The sequence below is a fragment of the Diabrotica undecimpunctata genome, unplaced genomic scaffold, assembly GCF_040954645.1.
Source record: "Diabrotica undecimpunctata isolate CICGRU unplaced genomic scaffold, icDiaUnde3 ctg00002019.1, whole genome shotgun sequence".
Classification (NCBI taxonomy): Eukaryota; Metazoa; Arthropoda; class Insecta; order Coleoptera; family Chrysomelidae; genus Diabrotica; species Diabrotica undecimpunctata.
Genome location: NW_027313048.1, coordinates 1 through 15,323, shown reverse-complemented (window position 1 = coordinate 15,323; position 15,323 = coordinate 1). Strand labels below are relative to the sequence as shown.

At 34.6% G+C, this 15,323-nt stretch overlaps 2 protein-coding genes across 2 annotated transcripts; both read left to right on the top strand.

The window, feature by feature from the left end:
- The first annotated feature begins 1,075 nt into the window (after window positions 1-1,075).
- LOC140431795 (uncharacterized) lies at window positions 1,076-1,819 on the top strand. The gene has a single exon (XM_072519676.1). It carries the CDS (start codon window positions 1,076-1,078, stop codon window positions 1,817-1,819), a length of 744 nt encoding a protein of 247 aa, XP_072375777.1.
- A 2,794-nt stretch (window positions 1,820-4,613) lies between these two features.
- LOC140431796 (immunoglobulin domain-containing protein oig-4-like) lies at window positions 4,614-11,074 on the top strand. The gene is made up of 4 exons (XM_072519678.1): window positions 4,614-4,824; window positions 7,722-7,793; window positions 10,128-10,277; window positions 10,843-11,074. Exons 1-4 carry the CDS (start codon window positions 4,726-4,728, stop codon window positions 10,999-11,001), a joined length of 480 nt encoding a protein of 159 aa, XP_072375779.1. The 5' UTR covers window positions 4,614-4,725; the 3' UTR covers window positions 11,002-11,074.
- Window positions 11,075-15,323: the final 4,249 nt, after the last annotated feature.

The following is a 15,323-nucleotide window of genomic DNA, read 5'->3' as shown; positions in this document are numbered from 1 at the left end:
TAGGTCTCTGTATTGATTGTTTCGTTATCTATCACACAAACCAAAATGTTTAAATTCCTTTTTCATTATTTTCAGTATTTTAAATAAATAGAACTGTTTTAAAGATATATTTTGTATTTTTTGCACCCATTAGCTCCCAGCGTTACATATATGTAACATCATATACTGAGTGCTTTATAAATCCGAATGCGTAAATTCATTTATTTTTATGTTTTTTAATAAAACTACTCCCAAAAAGTGGGTAGTGGGTAGGAACTCCTTAGACAGTCCTATCAGGGAGAATGAATCATTCCCTGCCCTGCACAGATTCCAGGTGTTTCTTGACCCGGGAAACTAGTACCTGCTCAGGGTCCCTTGTCCAGGGTCACGGATGAAGACCCCAACGGCATTCAAGGCGGGGAAGGATACCTTCGATACGGCGAGAATGGCGGAAGTGGCACCCCCTAATTTTAGGGTTAATATAAAATCAGTAGCGTCTGATCCAGAGTGGACGGCTACGAATAGCGTCTGAACCAGAGTAGGCGGCTGAATATACACTCACCAACCCGTCTGACCAGCGTGGTGTTTTATGGTCAACACCTCTCTTCTCAAATGGCGAATACAAACCCGAACGGAACTGGTCCCCAGGTAGGTGGTTCACATTGTGGCAAATCCTACACCTTATCTAATAAGGTCAGTCTCATCGGATCTGGGGGAGACAATAGTTCGTCAATACAGACAACAAAAATGTATATCTCAACTTTCAATGTAAGATCTTTGTCTAAAGACGAGAAACTCTATGAATTAGAGGAAGAAGTTAAACACCTGCAATGGGACATAATCGGACTATGGGAGGTAAAAGGAAAAAGTGAAAACTTCATCTCGCTAAAGTCCGGAAACATATTGTATTTTAAAGGTAAAGAAAACGAAAGTTTAGATGGAGTTGGTTTTCTGATTTCGAAAAAATACGCTCATAAAATTGAGGAATACGTAGGAATAACAAAAAGAATCGCTTTATTAATCATAAATATCAGCGAAATTCTATGAACACCTCACAGAGTCCATGACGTATCGAAACACTACCTACACGATTATAATGGGCGATTTCAATGCGAAAATGGGCAAAAAACTAGAAGAAAACGAAAACTGTATTGGAGAATTTGGACATGGAGTAAGAAATGAAAGAGGAGATCTATTGGTTAACTATCTACAAAACAACAAATTATTTACCAGGAACTCTTTCTTCAAGAAAAAACCACATAGGAAATGGACGTGGATGTCGCCAGATGGGAACACTAAAAATGAAATTGACTACATACTAACAAAAAAAAAGAACATTTTCGAAGACGTCACAGTAATAAACTCAATCTCTACTGGTAGTGATCACAGAATGATACGGGCTAAAATAAGTATTAAACACAAAAAAGATCGAAGACAATATGTACACTCTAAGAAAAAAGTCCACCCAGAAAAATTAAAGGAGAATAAAGAACAATACCAAAACAAATTAAGAACAGCTGAAGAACTAAAGCTAACAGACCTACATCTAGATCAACTAAACAAAGCCATCAGTGAAGAACTTCTAAAGACTAGCTTAGAAGTAGCACCAGCAAAATCAGACAAAAAATCAAAACTAAGTGCCATATCTTTAGACATGCTACAACAACGGAGAAGCCTACTACAAGAAAATAAAAGAAATACAACTGAATACAAAACCCTTAATACAGAAATAAGAAGACATATAAAACAAGATCTCAAACGACATCAAGAAGAACGAATCGAGAAGATTATAGAAGAAAACAGAAACTTAATCTATCAAGTCCCACCTAGGAAGAAATAAAATCATAGAGATGGAAAATAAACAATAATAGAAAAAAGCAGAACCCAAATATCTAAGATAACAAGGGAATATTATAGTGACCTCTACAGCTCTAAAAACAGTTCACCTGATACAACTCAACAAAACCTGAAAAAGAAAATAATGAATGTAAACTCTAAAATATTACCCGCCATAACCGGAGAAGAAATAGAAATATGAAATTCTAATTGAAATGTTAAAAGAAGGAGGGGAAAAGATAAAAGACTACCTAAAGATACTTCTCAATAAATGTTTGTTTGAAGGACAAATACCGCAAGAGTGGAACAAGGCAAATACAATTCTGAGATATAAGAAAGGAAATAGATCAAAATTACTAACAACAAAACAACTTATCTGGTTCGGACACTTACAAAGAATGGACGAACAACGAATGCCAAAAGAAATACTAAAGTGGCAACCAGAAGGAAAGAGAAAACGAGGTAGACCGAGAAAAAGTTGGAGCGAAGGAATAAATAAAGAACTGAGAGAGAGGGCCATAGAAGAAGATCTATGGAACAACCGGTCTAAGTGGCGATTGGAAGTCGGAAAACGGCGGAGAACGTTATAAACCGACAAGTAGTAGTAGTAATAGATCAAAATTAGCTAACTATAGACCAATATCTCTCTTGTCACAAATCTATAAAACTTTCACAGTTGAACAGGCAGGATTTAGAAAGGGGTACAGCACAACCAACCACCTTCACACCCTTAAAATATTGATAGAAAAGACCAATGAATACAACCTTCCAATATACCTAGCGTTTGTTGACTATGAAAAAGCGTTTGACAGCATAGAACTATGGGCAGTGGAAGAAGCGCTAGTTAATTGCCGAATAGATTCACGGTACCGAATGTTAATCCACAATATATATCAAAACGCCACTATGAGAATTCAGCTAGACAGATTTGCAAACTCCATTAATTAGAATTTGTAGAGGTGTCAGACAAGGGGATACAATTTTACCCAAACTATTTACTCTGGCGTTGGAAGACATTTTTAAATCTATAGACTGGGACATTAAAGGGATTTGTATAAACGGGAAATATTTAAATCATCTAATATTCGCCGATGATGTACTCCTTATAGCAACAACTATGGAACAACTACGAATAATGATTTCAGACCTAGAAAAAACATCTCTTGAGAAAGGACCAAAAATGAATGTAAAGAAAACTAAAATAATGACTAATACAGAAGACATATCAGTAATTACCATAGGTGGAACAAACATAGAACACGTCCAAGAATATATTTACTTAGGACAAGCTATCAGAGCAGACAAAAGTAACCAGACTAAAGAAATAACCAGAAGAATAAGAATGGGGTGGGCTGGGCTGCATTCGGAAAACTCTCATATACTACCAAAAACCAAAAAATACCTTTAAAATTAAGAACGAAGGTATTTAATGCATGCGTCCTACCTGTTCTGACATATGGTGCCCAGACGAGGACGTGTACCAAGAGCAACTTAGATAGAATAAAGAAAACTCAAAGAGCTATGGAAAGACAAATGTTGGGAATATCGTTGAGATATAAAAAGAGGAACGAGTGGATAAGATTCAAAACCGAAACAACAGACGCTGTCGAACATGCATTGTAATTAAAATGGAAATGGGCTGGGCATAACGAAAGATATCAGGATGGAAGATGGAATAAAGAAATTGGCCGCTGGAGACCATATACTGCAAAAAGGTCAAGAGGTCGACCGCAAATGAGATGGAAAGATGACATTGAGCAAAGCGCAGGTCCAATGTGGAAAAGACAAACAGAAAACAGAGACAAATGGGAGAGGCCTATATTCAACACATGAATAGATTTTGGGCTATAGATAGACTCCCAAAAAAATATTAGCATCACATTAAAAACTGCGAAAAAATAATCTGGGCACTAATGGGATAAATTAATAATAAAATATAAATATGTAAATATCATCTGATAGTAAATTTAATTATTATATAAACTAATAAGATTTCTTTAAAACGGGAAGTGTCATAAATAAATTATTATTCAATATTGTTATTAATTGGATGATATTTATTATGACTTTAACATTTTGACAATTGTTACGAATCAAATTTTTTATTGAGAGATATTCTTTAAATTTTTTACTTCTCATTTAATGTCTGTATTCTATTAGTTATTTTTCATGTAATTTTTTAAATTAAACCTGCTTAGAATAAATATATGATGACTCGAAACGAATTTATCGAGAGTAGTGAGTCGATGTGAAGGATCGCTACTTCATGACGCCTTCTCCTCGTGACGCTAGTTCCGTGACGCTCGCTGCTTCAGCATTTCACTATAGAGAAAAAAGTTATATATTGCCAGTATAGAATCTTCGCTTCAATAATAACAGCAAAAAGACTCATAAAAATTAAATTTTCAGATATACCAACAATTCCATATCCAATTATGTGGATATTTTGGATCACGGATCACGTTAAATTTGGGTATTAAATAGTCGGGTTGTATATGGATGTATATCGGGATGAATTATCGAGTAATCCTGGTATATAAATATCCATATAATATATGTCATAAGCCATATAATAGTATAAATATAAAGATCAGAAAGGATCCGTAAAGTTTTTCTTGACTTTCAAACGACCTTCAACTCTAACGCAAATGTTTTCGCACCTATACATCGACCTACATTAAGAAAAATTTTCCAAGGGAGAAAATTACGACACAAATCAAAAGACCGCTCGAAACGATCCCGTCGAAAAAATATATAAATAATCCTAATTTAAAAGTTATCATATCATAGTGTGCCTCTTTGATTGAACTAAATTGTCGCCAATCTGTGCTAACAGAAGGGGGACTGCAGTTTCTTGAGCACTAAACTACTTCTTGGATCTTTGGCAAGTTGATAAGGCTACGGGGAAAAATGAAATTCGAAAAGTCGATGTTGGTTTTGGTTCTGATCGTGGTGTTTGGAATGGTCGAGGCGAGAAGAGGGAGAGCGAGGAGTAGGACGAAATCAAAGGTAAGGTATTAGAATAATTTTTTATGTTTTGTAAGTTATTTTCTTTATTATATTTTTATGTATGCACGAAATATTGATATAAATTATAAAATAATGGTCATATACAGGGTGTTATGTTAGTTTATGTAAATAAAACCTAAGATTTGACCTAAAACAATTAATATAGTGACTTAATACGTATATACAGGGGCACCATCATCAGTAACGTTTCCGTCCATTATTCAAGGCCTTCTTTAGATCAATCCTTTCTTTGGCAATTCTTCTGCGTACTTTACTGACGTCTTCATGGATTCTGACTCTGCTATCTGTATCTGTGAGTGTTAGTTTTACTAATTGCATAAAATGAATATTTGAAATTCCGTCATAATCAAAAAATGCTTTTTTGTTTGTTTACTGGGTCATATGCGGCTTTGAAATCCACAAATGTATGGTGGATATCCACGCCGAAATCAAGGCTTTTTCAAGCATGTGTGTCACTGTAAACATTTAGTTGTTGATCTGATGATTGCTGTTTTCTTTGTTTTCCTCTGTATTATTATTCCATGTTTATTCTAAAAAGCTTTCGAAAGTTGTTTTCTTCGCCTTCTGAAGATTGAAGTATTTAATCTTCAGAATCTTCATTCCATAGTAATGTACATTTTTTACACCATCAGAAAGTAAAGATTTCAACGAATAAAACGCACAGCGATTTTTCTTAAAGCAGATATTTTGACGTTAGAATTTTCGATTGAAAATTAGGGTGTTTTTTCGATCATCTTCATAAGTGGCTCGACAATCCGTTGTGGATCTTGGCCTGCTCAGAAAGTAGTGGCCACCCTTGTCGATTTCTGGGAACTTCATCCATCTTCTGACCCTTAGAATCTGTAGGTCTTCTTACTCCTCATCAATCTATTTCCTGCGTGGTCGTCGTCCTCTACTTCTTGTGCCCTCTGGTTTTTAAAATGTTAATCTCTTCGTGTATTCGTGATCTGACAGCCTAGCAATATGTCCAGCCCATCTAAGTCTCTGCACTTTAACGAATTTCACAATATCTGGATCGGTGTTTAACTGATATAGTTCTAAGTTGTATCTTCGAATCTATAGCCCAAGAATTTTTCTCTCAAGAATACCAAGAAGTCTTTCATCATTTTGAGATAAGGTCTACGTTAGGTAAAACCGGTCGTATTAAGGTCTTGTATATATTGTACGTTTTATATTTTTATTTTTTAAATGTTTCTGGAGACCGTGAACAGTTGTTCTGTTTGCTATTGCAATGCGTCTTTTTATTTCGTCGCTTGTCGTGTTTGTTGTGTTTACTAGCGATCCAAGATATGTGAATTCTTTGACTTGCTCAAAGGTATGGTTGTTAATTTGAATTCTCTGTTGGATATCTCGGGGGTTTTTAGAAACCAACATATATTTGGTTTTTTCCTCGTTTACCACAAGTTCTAATTCACTTGCCGTGTCCGCAAGCCTTGTAAAACACTTCACCATGTCTCTCATACCTCTTCCCACTACAACTTTATAGTAAGCGAATGCGAGAATTTGCGTCGATCTATGAAAAATAGTTCCATTCATTCTAACATTTAATTGTCTGATTGCCTTTTTCAAGGCAATTTTAAAAGGGAGACACGCCAACGCGTCCCCCTGTCTTAATCCATTATTAATGTCAAACAACGTAGAGTTTTCTCCTTCAATTCCAACGCATGAGCTTACGTTTTGCATTGTTAGTCGGGTCAACTTAATTAACTTAAGTCGGATCCCAAAGTCTATCATTGCATTATATAATGCAGTTCTTTTCACACTGCCATAGGCTGCTTTGAGGTCGACGAAGAGATGGTGTGTATCTATGTTATATTCTAGTGACTTTTCTAGAATCTGCCTATGTGCTTGAATTTGATGTGTAGTTGACTTTCCAGCAGTAAATCCGCAATGATATTGACCAAGAATATCCTTTGTAAAATGTTTAAGTCTTTCAAACAATACACTGCCGAAGATTTTATACGCAGATGCTAACAGAGTAATGCCTCTATAGTTCTTACACTCCAGTTGATCACCCTTTTCATGCAACGGACCATATTATTTCCATTACCCACTCTTCTGGTACCAATTCCTGAGACTTGTATTGTCTTTTAGTTTTAGGATGGCATTTGACACTTCTTCTTTTGTTAGGTCTTCACTATGTAGTTGACGTTATAGATTTTGTTGATTGTCTATGTTGTAACCTCCTTCAATTATCCTTTTTCTCCATATATAACCTGCGTCGATGGTTTTTTGATATGCTGCTTTCTTTCTATTTGTGGCCGTTTCGCACTCATGACCAAACCAATGATTTATTTTTTGTGACTTGGTTTTGCCCAATATTTCAACCGATTTCTGAAGGGTCAATACAATATCTCGTATATTTGCCCATAATTGGTTAATGTCTTCTTCTTCTAACTTTTCTGTCCTTATTTGATCTTCTATTGCTGTACTGTATACTTTATACAAAAAAGTACTTTTTCACCAAATTTCACGAAAAAAATTTTTTTTTTTTGTAGAACAAAAATTTCATTATCTACCACTTTACTATTTAACTTTTTTCATAGGACTTGTACTTTTGGCGGAAATCGAGCTAAACCGTTTTTTACCCTTAAAAATTCACCACCTTCTACTTCCCGACCTTAGATCCCCAGGAATTATTGTTCCTTTATTTATTGTTATAATTATTTTCTTCCTTTTACAATGGGTTCCATTCTGTTAATATTTTTTTGGTCTCAAAAATTATCGGCCCTGGCCTAAAAAGTTTTATAATTTCGTCATGGACCTTATCGAGTCCGGCGTTGAAAATTTAGACCCTCGACTCATTCCTACAATTCCCGTGAGCAAAATTTTGTGATCACCCAAAACTGATTACTTTATTTTTTTGCCTGTTTTAGTTTCAAATTGGTTTACCGATAACAGGAAAATACAGAGACCCAGAATCTGACCAGTACTACAACAATAACAATGTAAGTAAGTAAGTTTTCAACTCTGAGATAGCGCGTGTTGTTCAATCCTTGCAGATTAGGGTTTATACTATCACGTATTATCCTACACTGAGGTGGATTAGTTAGGTTTAGATAATTTATTGTGTATCAAGATTGTTTTCGTTATTTGTCTCCATTCCTTTTGTTTTTGCAATTCTCTTTCCAGTGTTTTATTATCATGACTTTTATGTAGCTTTACATATCATCCCACTTTGAGAGCTATAGGCGTAGATATACTATTAAAATGTACCGAAGGGGTATGGTGAACAACGATCTGGACGGAGTAGACGAGAATCACTTGTATGATAAGTGATCTTAGATTTGAGACATCGTGAAGTCTGCCCAATATAACAAGTATTCTACGAGAAAAGGGAACGTTACAGATAACATTACCAAGCATATCTTTAGGAGATCTATCTTTAATTTAAGAAAAAAATACCATTTAAAGTTAAGGTTGATCTAAAATACAATGTTATTTTTGTTAGTATTCAGATCATTGTCGTTTTATGTTATACAGTACAGACAATCTGTCATAAAAACTTCTGCGGACAGATGTAAGAGTTTCTGCTGTAACAGAATTAGAGACTTCTCTTATTCAGTTTTTCAATTCATACAAATTTTGGCTCTAGCCTCAGGTGATCGTAGATGATGCTTTTTAAATGTCCCCAAAAAAAGAAGTCCACCGATTTCCACTGATAACTCGATTCGGGAAAGTATCGTTTAAGTACTCCATATTATTCGAGCGTTGTGAACTGAACAGCCATCTTGATGGAATCAAACATTCTCCAGATTTACATCAGGAAGTTTGAGAATAGCGGGAAGAACATGATTCTGTAACAAATTGAGGTATACTCTACTATTCAAGTTGCCCTCAATAAAAATGGATTCATTATGTGGTCTCCTAAAATGCCAGTCCAGACGTTAACTTTTTGAGGACGTTGAGTTCGGTAAACAACACTTCTGTGCTGGTTTTTCCGCTGTTTGTCCCGGTTTCCCCGGATAAAGCTGCTGCGTTTTCGAATATTTAAAATTCTTGTAACCGTGCTTTTTCCATACATTTATTACAGTAAAAATTGCTAACATCCAACTCTCTAGCAACGCTTCTACTTAAAAGTGTTGAATCTACCTCGATTGTTAAACAAATGTATGTATCCCGGTATTCTCTTTCCTTTACTTTTTCTGGTGACACTTCTTGAGCGTGATATTTTCTGCAATTTATGAGGCAATAACAACTCTCAAAAAACACAGAAAATAAATCTACACACTGTTGTTCAGAATTACCACCATAAAACCATTTTATTATTTTAACTTTTTTTGCGGGCGTATAAACAGACATGTTTACAAAAATAAATTAAAAATCTACACTCTTATTGCTTTAAACAACCACTGTATAATTGTAACGAGTCCGTCACTTCAATAATTCTTTAATTGCTTTTAAATAAAATAAATCCATATTCCATTAATATTTCTTAATTTTTAATTTCTAAGTTGGTATTAAGCAGCGACTCCAAGCGACAGTTTTGGCAGACATGCTTATCCGACTAGCAATCACCGCTCACTCTTGCTCTGACTCCAGGGAAGGAAAGTTGGATTTAAAAAGTAGGTGGCCAGGGATGGCTTAGAAGTTGTTTTTTAGAATATTAAAGTTTTTTTTGGGGAAGAAGTTTTAGAAAGTTTTGGTTTGTTTTTTTTTGAGTGTCCCGTGACAAATTATTGGCGGCGGGGCAACGGAGGTTTGTGGAAAGTCGACGGCGTGCAGTGTTGCCATTTATAGTGTGTATATCTAATTTACAACTTAACGTACTGAACGTCTAAAAATTCTGGTTAACCTAAGACTGACTAAGTCTTTAATATGAGGTAGCACTTGCTTAATATTCGCCAGCTCTTTGAGACACTTTTCCCTCTGTTTTTTTTATAATATTTAATTTTCAAACATGGTGACTAGATAAATGCTAATAACACGAAATATATAATAGAATAGGATACATAGAAATGGAATATAGGTTAAAATGGAACAACCGACCAGGCAAGTTGAAAAGGGGAGCGGTTAGGTAGCGGGCTATTGAATATCTCGCTCATATCGACCTAGCCGTATTAAAGTTTCAAGCAAAAGTATACGCGCCAACACATCGAGCACCAGCTTCATACTGCACCTAGTAGTTTTGAGAAATTGTGCACGTCTTGTCCATGATTTGTCTCTTCAACTATCATATGCCATGTTTTTATTTATACAAAAACTTTTGCCACCACCAACATATCAAAAACTCAAATCACTTAATTGCAATCTCAAGATTTTTACTTTTGATATATTTATAGGGAGCAAAAATTACTCTAGCTTCACACTTTGACTATGAATACGTCCTGGGCCATAAAATAGCGTTTTTGTGTGTAGCCAGAGGAAATCCACGACCGCATATCACTTGGTATAAAGATGGCAGCGAGATATTTACTCATCAATATTTACACGTAAGTACACCTATTCCACGTATAAAAAAGGAGATGTGACACTCCGGGAGTCATCGAAAAGGAGAAGCATAGCTTTCTTATCGTTTACGCATGGAGCGATGGTTTTTCATTACTCTGAGATAGCGCGTTTTATTTTCTTTCGATTAGATACCATACGATTCGATTCAATTCGAATTCCATTCGACTTCACTCGATTCAATTCGGTTCGAGTTGATTCGATATTCGATTCAATTGAATTAGATTCGATCTGATTCGGTTCGACTCACTTGTCTCGATTACATTCGATTCAATTTTATTTTATTTTTTTATATAATAATAAGCACACATGGAACTGCATTTATTAATTCATACAGTGTATGATCGCGCAATCTGTCATTACAGTCGGTTTTATTTTATCACACTTCTGTGCGATCCACCGCTCTGTCCGTAACCCGCGATAAGAAAGTTATATGTACTTCTAAAAATGATATATTACTACAAAAATCGACCTATCTTTAATCTATTAAGCTTTAACTCTCGTGTTTCGAAATCGTATCTCATTTCAATGACCACGTATTTTTTCCAGATCCACGAATGGCAAATGGGAAGGGATAAAATCAAAAGCAAGTTAGAAATCGATCCTGCTACTCAAATGGACGCCGGAGTATACGAATGCACAGCCGACAACATGTACTCGATTGATCGGAGATCATTCAAAACTGATTTCAGCATTGCATTCGACTAGTGTACTATATTTATGATAAATCAATAACTTTATTTAATTTTTTATATACCAACAATTACACTTTACTCTACATCGAGTTTGTTATTATTTGACAGCTGAAAACGATGAGAACAAACTGGTATGATGTGTATGAAGTAACTTATTAGATAAAATATGTTTGGTTTCAATGTAGGCTTTATATAAGTTCCTAAAGGTGCTACATCCTATGTAAAAACGTATTTCCATAATCATATGAATCACCGATATTTATGAAATTCTCACAGCCTAAAAGAAAGAGCACAAGCAATTTGCTTGTATAAAAATAAAATATGTAAAACAAACTTTTTAATAATGTATTATAATAAATATAGTAAGTGTCTTAATCAACATGAACACAATTTAAAAGACTGACAATATAGAAGAAAAGAAGAGGAAATGGAAAAGATTAATCTATAAGTTGAATTAAATAACAGAAAACGGATTGGAGTAGAGGGAAGCAAAGAAAAGCAAAAGGAAGTTTATATAAGAAATAGTAACTTATTTATTCAACGTAGAGGGAATTGTAGAAAAGGAAAGAGGAAGAGGTATATAGAAAAGAAACAATGAATAAAGAAGTTTACTCAATAAGAAGGAAGGAAGCAAAAAAGAGAAGGTTTTATAAAAAATATTAATTTGTAAAGTTAATCAATATGAAAATAATTATAAAAGAAGGAAGAAATGAAGAAGACGTATATATAAGATACATAGTAGGTCACTTAATCAACGTGGAAAGCAATGCAGAAGAAATAAGACAGAAGAAAGTAAGAGGAATGAGAAATATGAATATATAAGTTGACATCATCATCATCAGTGGTGCTACAGCTCTAGTTGAGCCTTGATCTTCCCCAGTCTATTTCGCCAGTCGTTTCTGTTCATCGCCAACCGTTGCCAATTTGCCGCGCCGATTTTCCTTGCGTCCTCGTCCACACCGTCCCTCCATCTCAGTCGTGGTCTGCCTCTACTCCTATTTCCCACTGGGACCGATAATAGAGTTCGTCTGGGTGGGTAATTTTCATTTTCTCTTGACACATGTCCAGCCCATCTAAGCCTACCTATTTTTATGAAGGATATTACATCTCTACCATTTACTATTTTTTTATACTTCTCGTACAATTCGAAATTATATCGCCTTCTCCAAATACCATTCTCACAGAATGCGCCCATTATTCTTCTTAGTATCTTCCTTTCGAAGACGAGCAGAAGATTTGCGTCTGTTTTGGAGATGGTCCATGTTTCTGACCCATATGTCAGCACTGGTAGGATGAGTGTTCTATATATTATTAGTTTGGTTTTCTGGCTTAAATTTATGTTTTTTAGCTGCTTGCTTAGTCCAAAATAACATTTGTTTGCTAGCAGTACCCTCCGTTTTACTTCTTCAGATGTGTCATTATCGTTTGTTATGAGAGAACCCAAATATGTAAATTTATTTACTACCTCAAAATTATATTGGTCTATACTGAAGTTTTCTTCGGCGTTTCTAGCTCTATCTCTGTTATTTGGAATAGATGCTAACATTTTGGTTTTTTCCTAGTTTATTTTAAGGCCCATATTTTGTGCGGCTGTCAAGAAGGTGGAAGTCATCTCTTTAAGTCCTCGTGTAGTACGTGCGATCAAATCATCGAGCACAAAGACAAAAGAGGGAATGTAAAGGTAGTGGGGGCAAAAATATTGTTAGACAGGAAGTGCCATCTTGAGAGGCCAAATTAAACAAGGAAAGAGAGTCTTTCCTTGTTTAAGAAATCAAATTTAGTTGGGTTATGTTATTATTTGTCCCAACTGCCACATGAAATCTTATTTATATTGAAGTTTTTTAACAATTGTTTCACATTTTAGACTGTTATCGTTAATATTTAATTAAAATTTTCTCGTCTAAGACACATTCTGAAAACTATTTTATAGCTACTGTTAATAAGTGTCGGAAAATTTAAATTTGGCGCATTCGCATTTCCGGATATGTCCGCCATCAGAGGCCACTTTTTTGGTCGCCTTTTCATAACGATTAGATTCCCTCTTTTGTCTTTTTGCTCGATGGATCAAATCCAGATCGTCAGCGTAAGCCATAATCTGCGTTGATTTATTAAAGATTGTTCCCCTATTGTGTAACTCGGCATCTCTTACAGTCTTTTCTAACGCTATATTAAAGAGAAGGCACGCCAGCGCGTCTCCCTGCCGTAACCCTGCATATGTTTCAAACGCTTGTGACATATCGCCTTGTATTTGCACTCTGCAGATCACTTTACTCATAGTTGTTTTTACGAGCCTTATTAATTTATGGGGAATGTTAAGTTCATTCATGGCTTCGTATAATTTACCTCTTAGGACGCTATCATACGCTGACTTAAAGTCCACAAAGAGATGGAACGTGTCAATATTAAATTCATTGGTTTTTTCTAAGATTTGACGTAGCACAAAAATCTGGTCAATTGTTGACCTACCTGGCCTAAAACCGCTTTGATACTCACCAAGGATTTCTTCCACGTACGTACTTAAACGGCTGTACAAGGTGTTGGAGAATATTTTGTACATTGTATTCAGAAGAGTTATACCCCTATAATTTTTACATTCCAACAAATCTCCCTTTTTGTGCAGTGGACATATGATTCCAGTGCACCATTCCTCTGGCATTTGTTCTTCTTCCCAGACTTTGACTATTATGTTGTGAATTTGGTGCATAATGCTGTTACCTTCATGTTTGATGAGCTCTGCGGGGATACAATCCACTCCTGGGGACTTGCTATTTTTGAGTCGTGTGATTGCGTCTTTCACTTCAAATATTGAAGGAGGTTCTACGTGAGTGTTATTTCTTGGATTTTGGGGTGACGCATCATTTTCCACTTCGGTACCAAGTAGTTCTTTGAAGTGCTCAACCCATCTGCTTTGTACTGTGTCAGCGGTATTGACTATATGTCCATTTTTGTCTCTACACATCGTCAGCCGTATAAGTTGACATAAACAACGAAAAAAGAACGACAAGAGCAGTAAAAACGTAGGAAGGAGGGAAAAAGGAGAAGGTTGATATATAAATATAGTAGTTCAACAAATCAATGTAAAAATACTAGTACAAGAAAGACGATAGAAGAAAGGAAGAGGCAATGAAAAAGATTAATGTATAAGTTGGCTTAAATGACAGAAAAGGGATTCGGTAAGAAAGAAGGAAAGAAAAAAAATCAAGCAAAAGTTTATATAAGATATAGTAACTCATTTAATCAACGTAGAGGAAATTGTAGAAGAAGGAAGAAAGATATAAGGAAGAAAACACAGAAATACTAATTTTTAAGTTGACTTAACAAGAAGAAAGGATTTTAAAAAGAAGGAAGATAAATAGGATGGAAGAAAAGGAACTGTAGAAGAAGGAAATAGGGAAAAGGACGAGGAATATAGAAAAGAAAATATTAATAAAGAAGCTTAATGATTTTAAAATATAGAGTAAATAATTATTTCAATTGATCAAACTACACATGAAGTACAGCTGGTTCCTAAAAAAACTGATACGACTCTTAGTACGATTTGATCATTTTGAGCAGTGTATGTGATTGGTCTGGCATTATAATAATATTATATTTATTATGACAGACAAATAATAAAATAAACAAACAAACAACAAACAATTGATTAAATTATGTTAATTCATAAATAATTGTAATAATTATTAAGGTCTAAATTTTGATATTATTTTGAATTCCTGCATTTTATAAAGAGTATATAAATGATAGTTTTACATAAAATAGGATTGTTATTATTTTTTATTATTATTAAGGAATAAAACAAACGACTTAACAATATATTAAAGCAAGAATTGTAACCAAATTAAAAGATAACTGGGCACTATTAGAGGCAGCAAAACATTTGAACATAAGCAGAACCACAGTTAGGCGCAAAATTTCGGGCCAATGCTTTTTAAATGCATTCTTTTTTTTCGAATCCTGAAAAAACTAATATATATTTTTGAAAAGTTTAAACGCAGAATGAAAGATTATATTATTACCGAGGGCTGAAAGTTCCTTAGAATAAACAAAAAGTTTTAGTGTCTGAGATATTTGAAATTAAAAATTACCCTAAATTTTCTCTTTTTTGTCACCCCTGTAACTTATTAAAATAAACATTATAGAAGTTCTTAGGGACTTTTGGCCCTCGGCAATAATGTAATCTTTAATTTTGCGTTTAAATTTAAAAAAAATACTTATTAGTCGATACCTTAGAACACAATTGTGCTATGTCCACTTTTTTTTTCTTAAATATTGATGACATTAATTTATGATAGAATGATACAATATATTTCAACTGCACAACTCTGAGATAGCGCG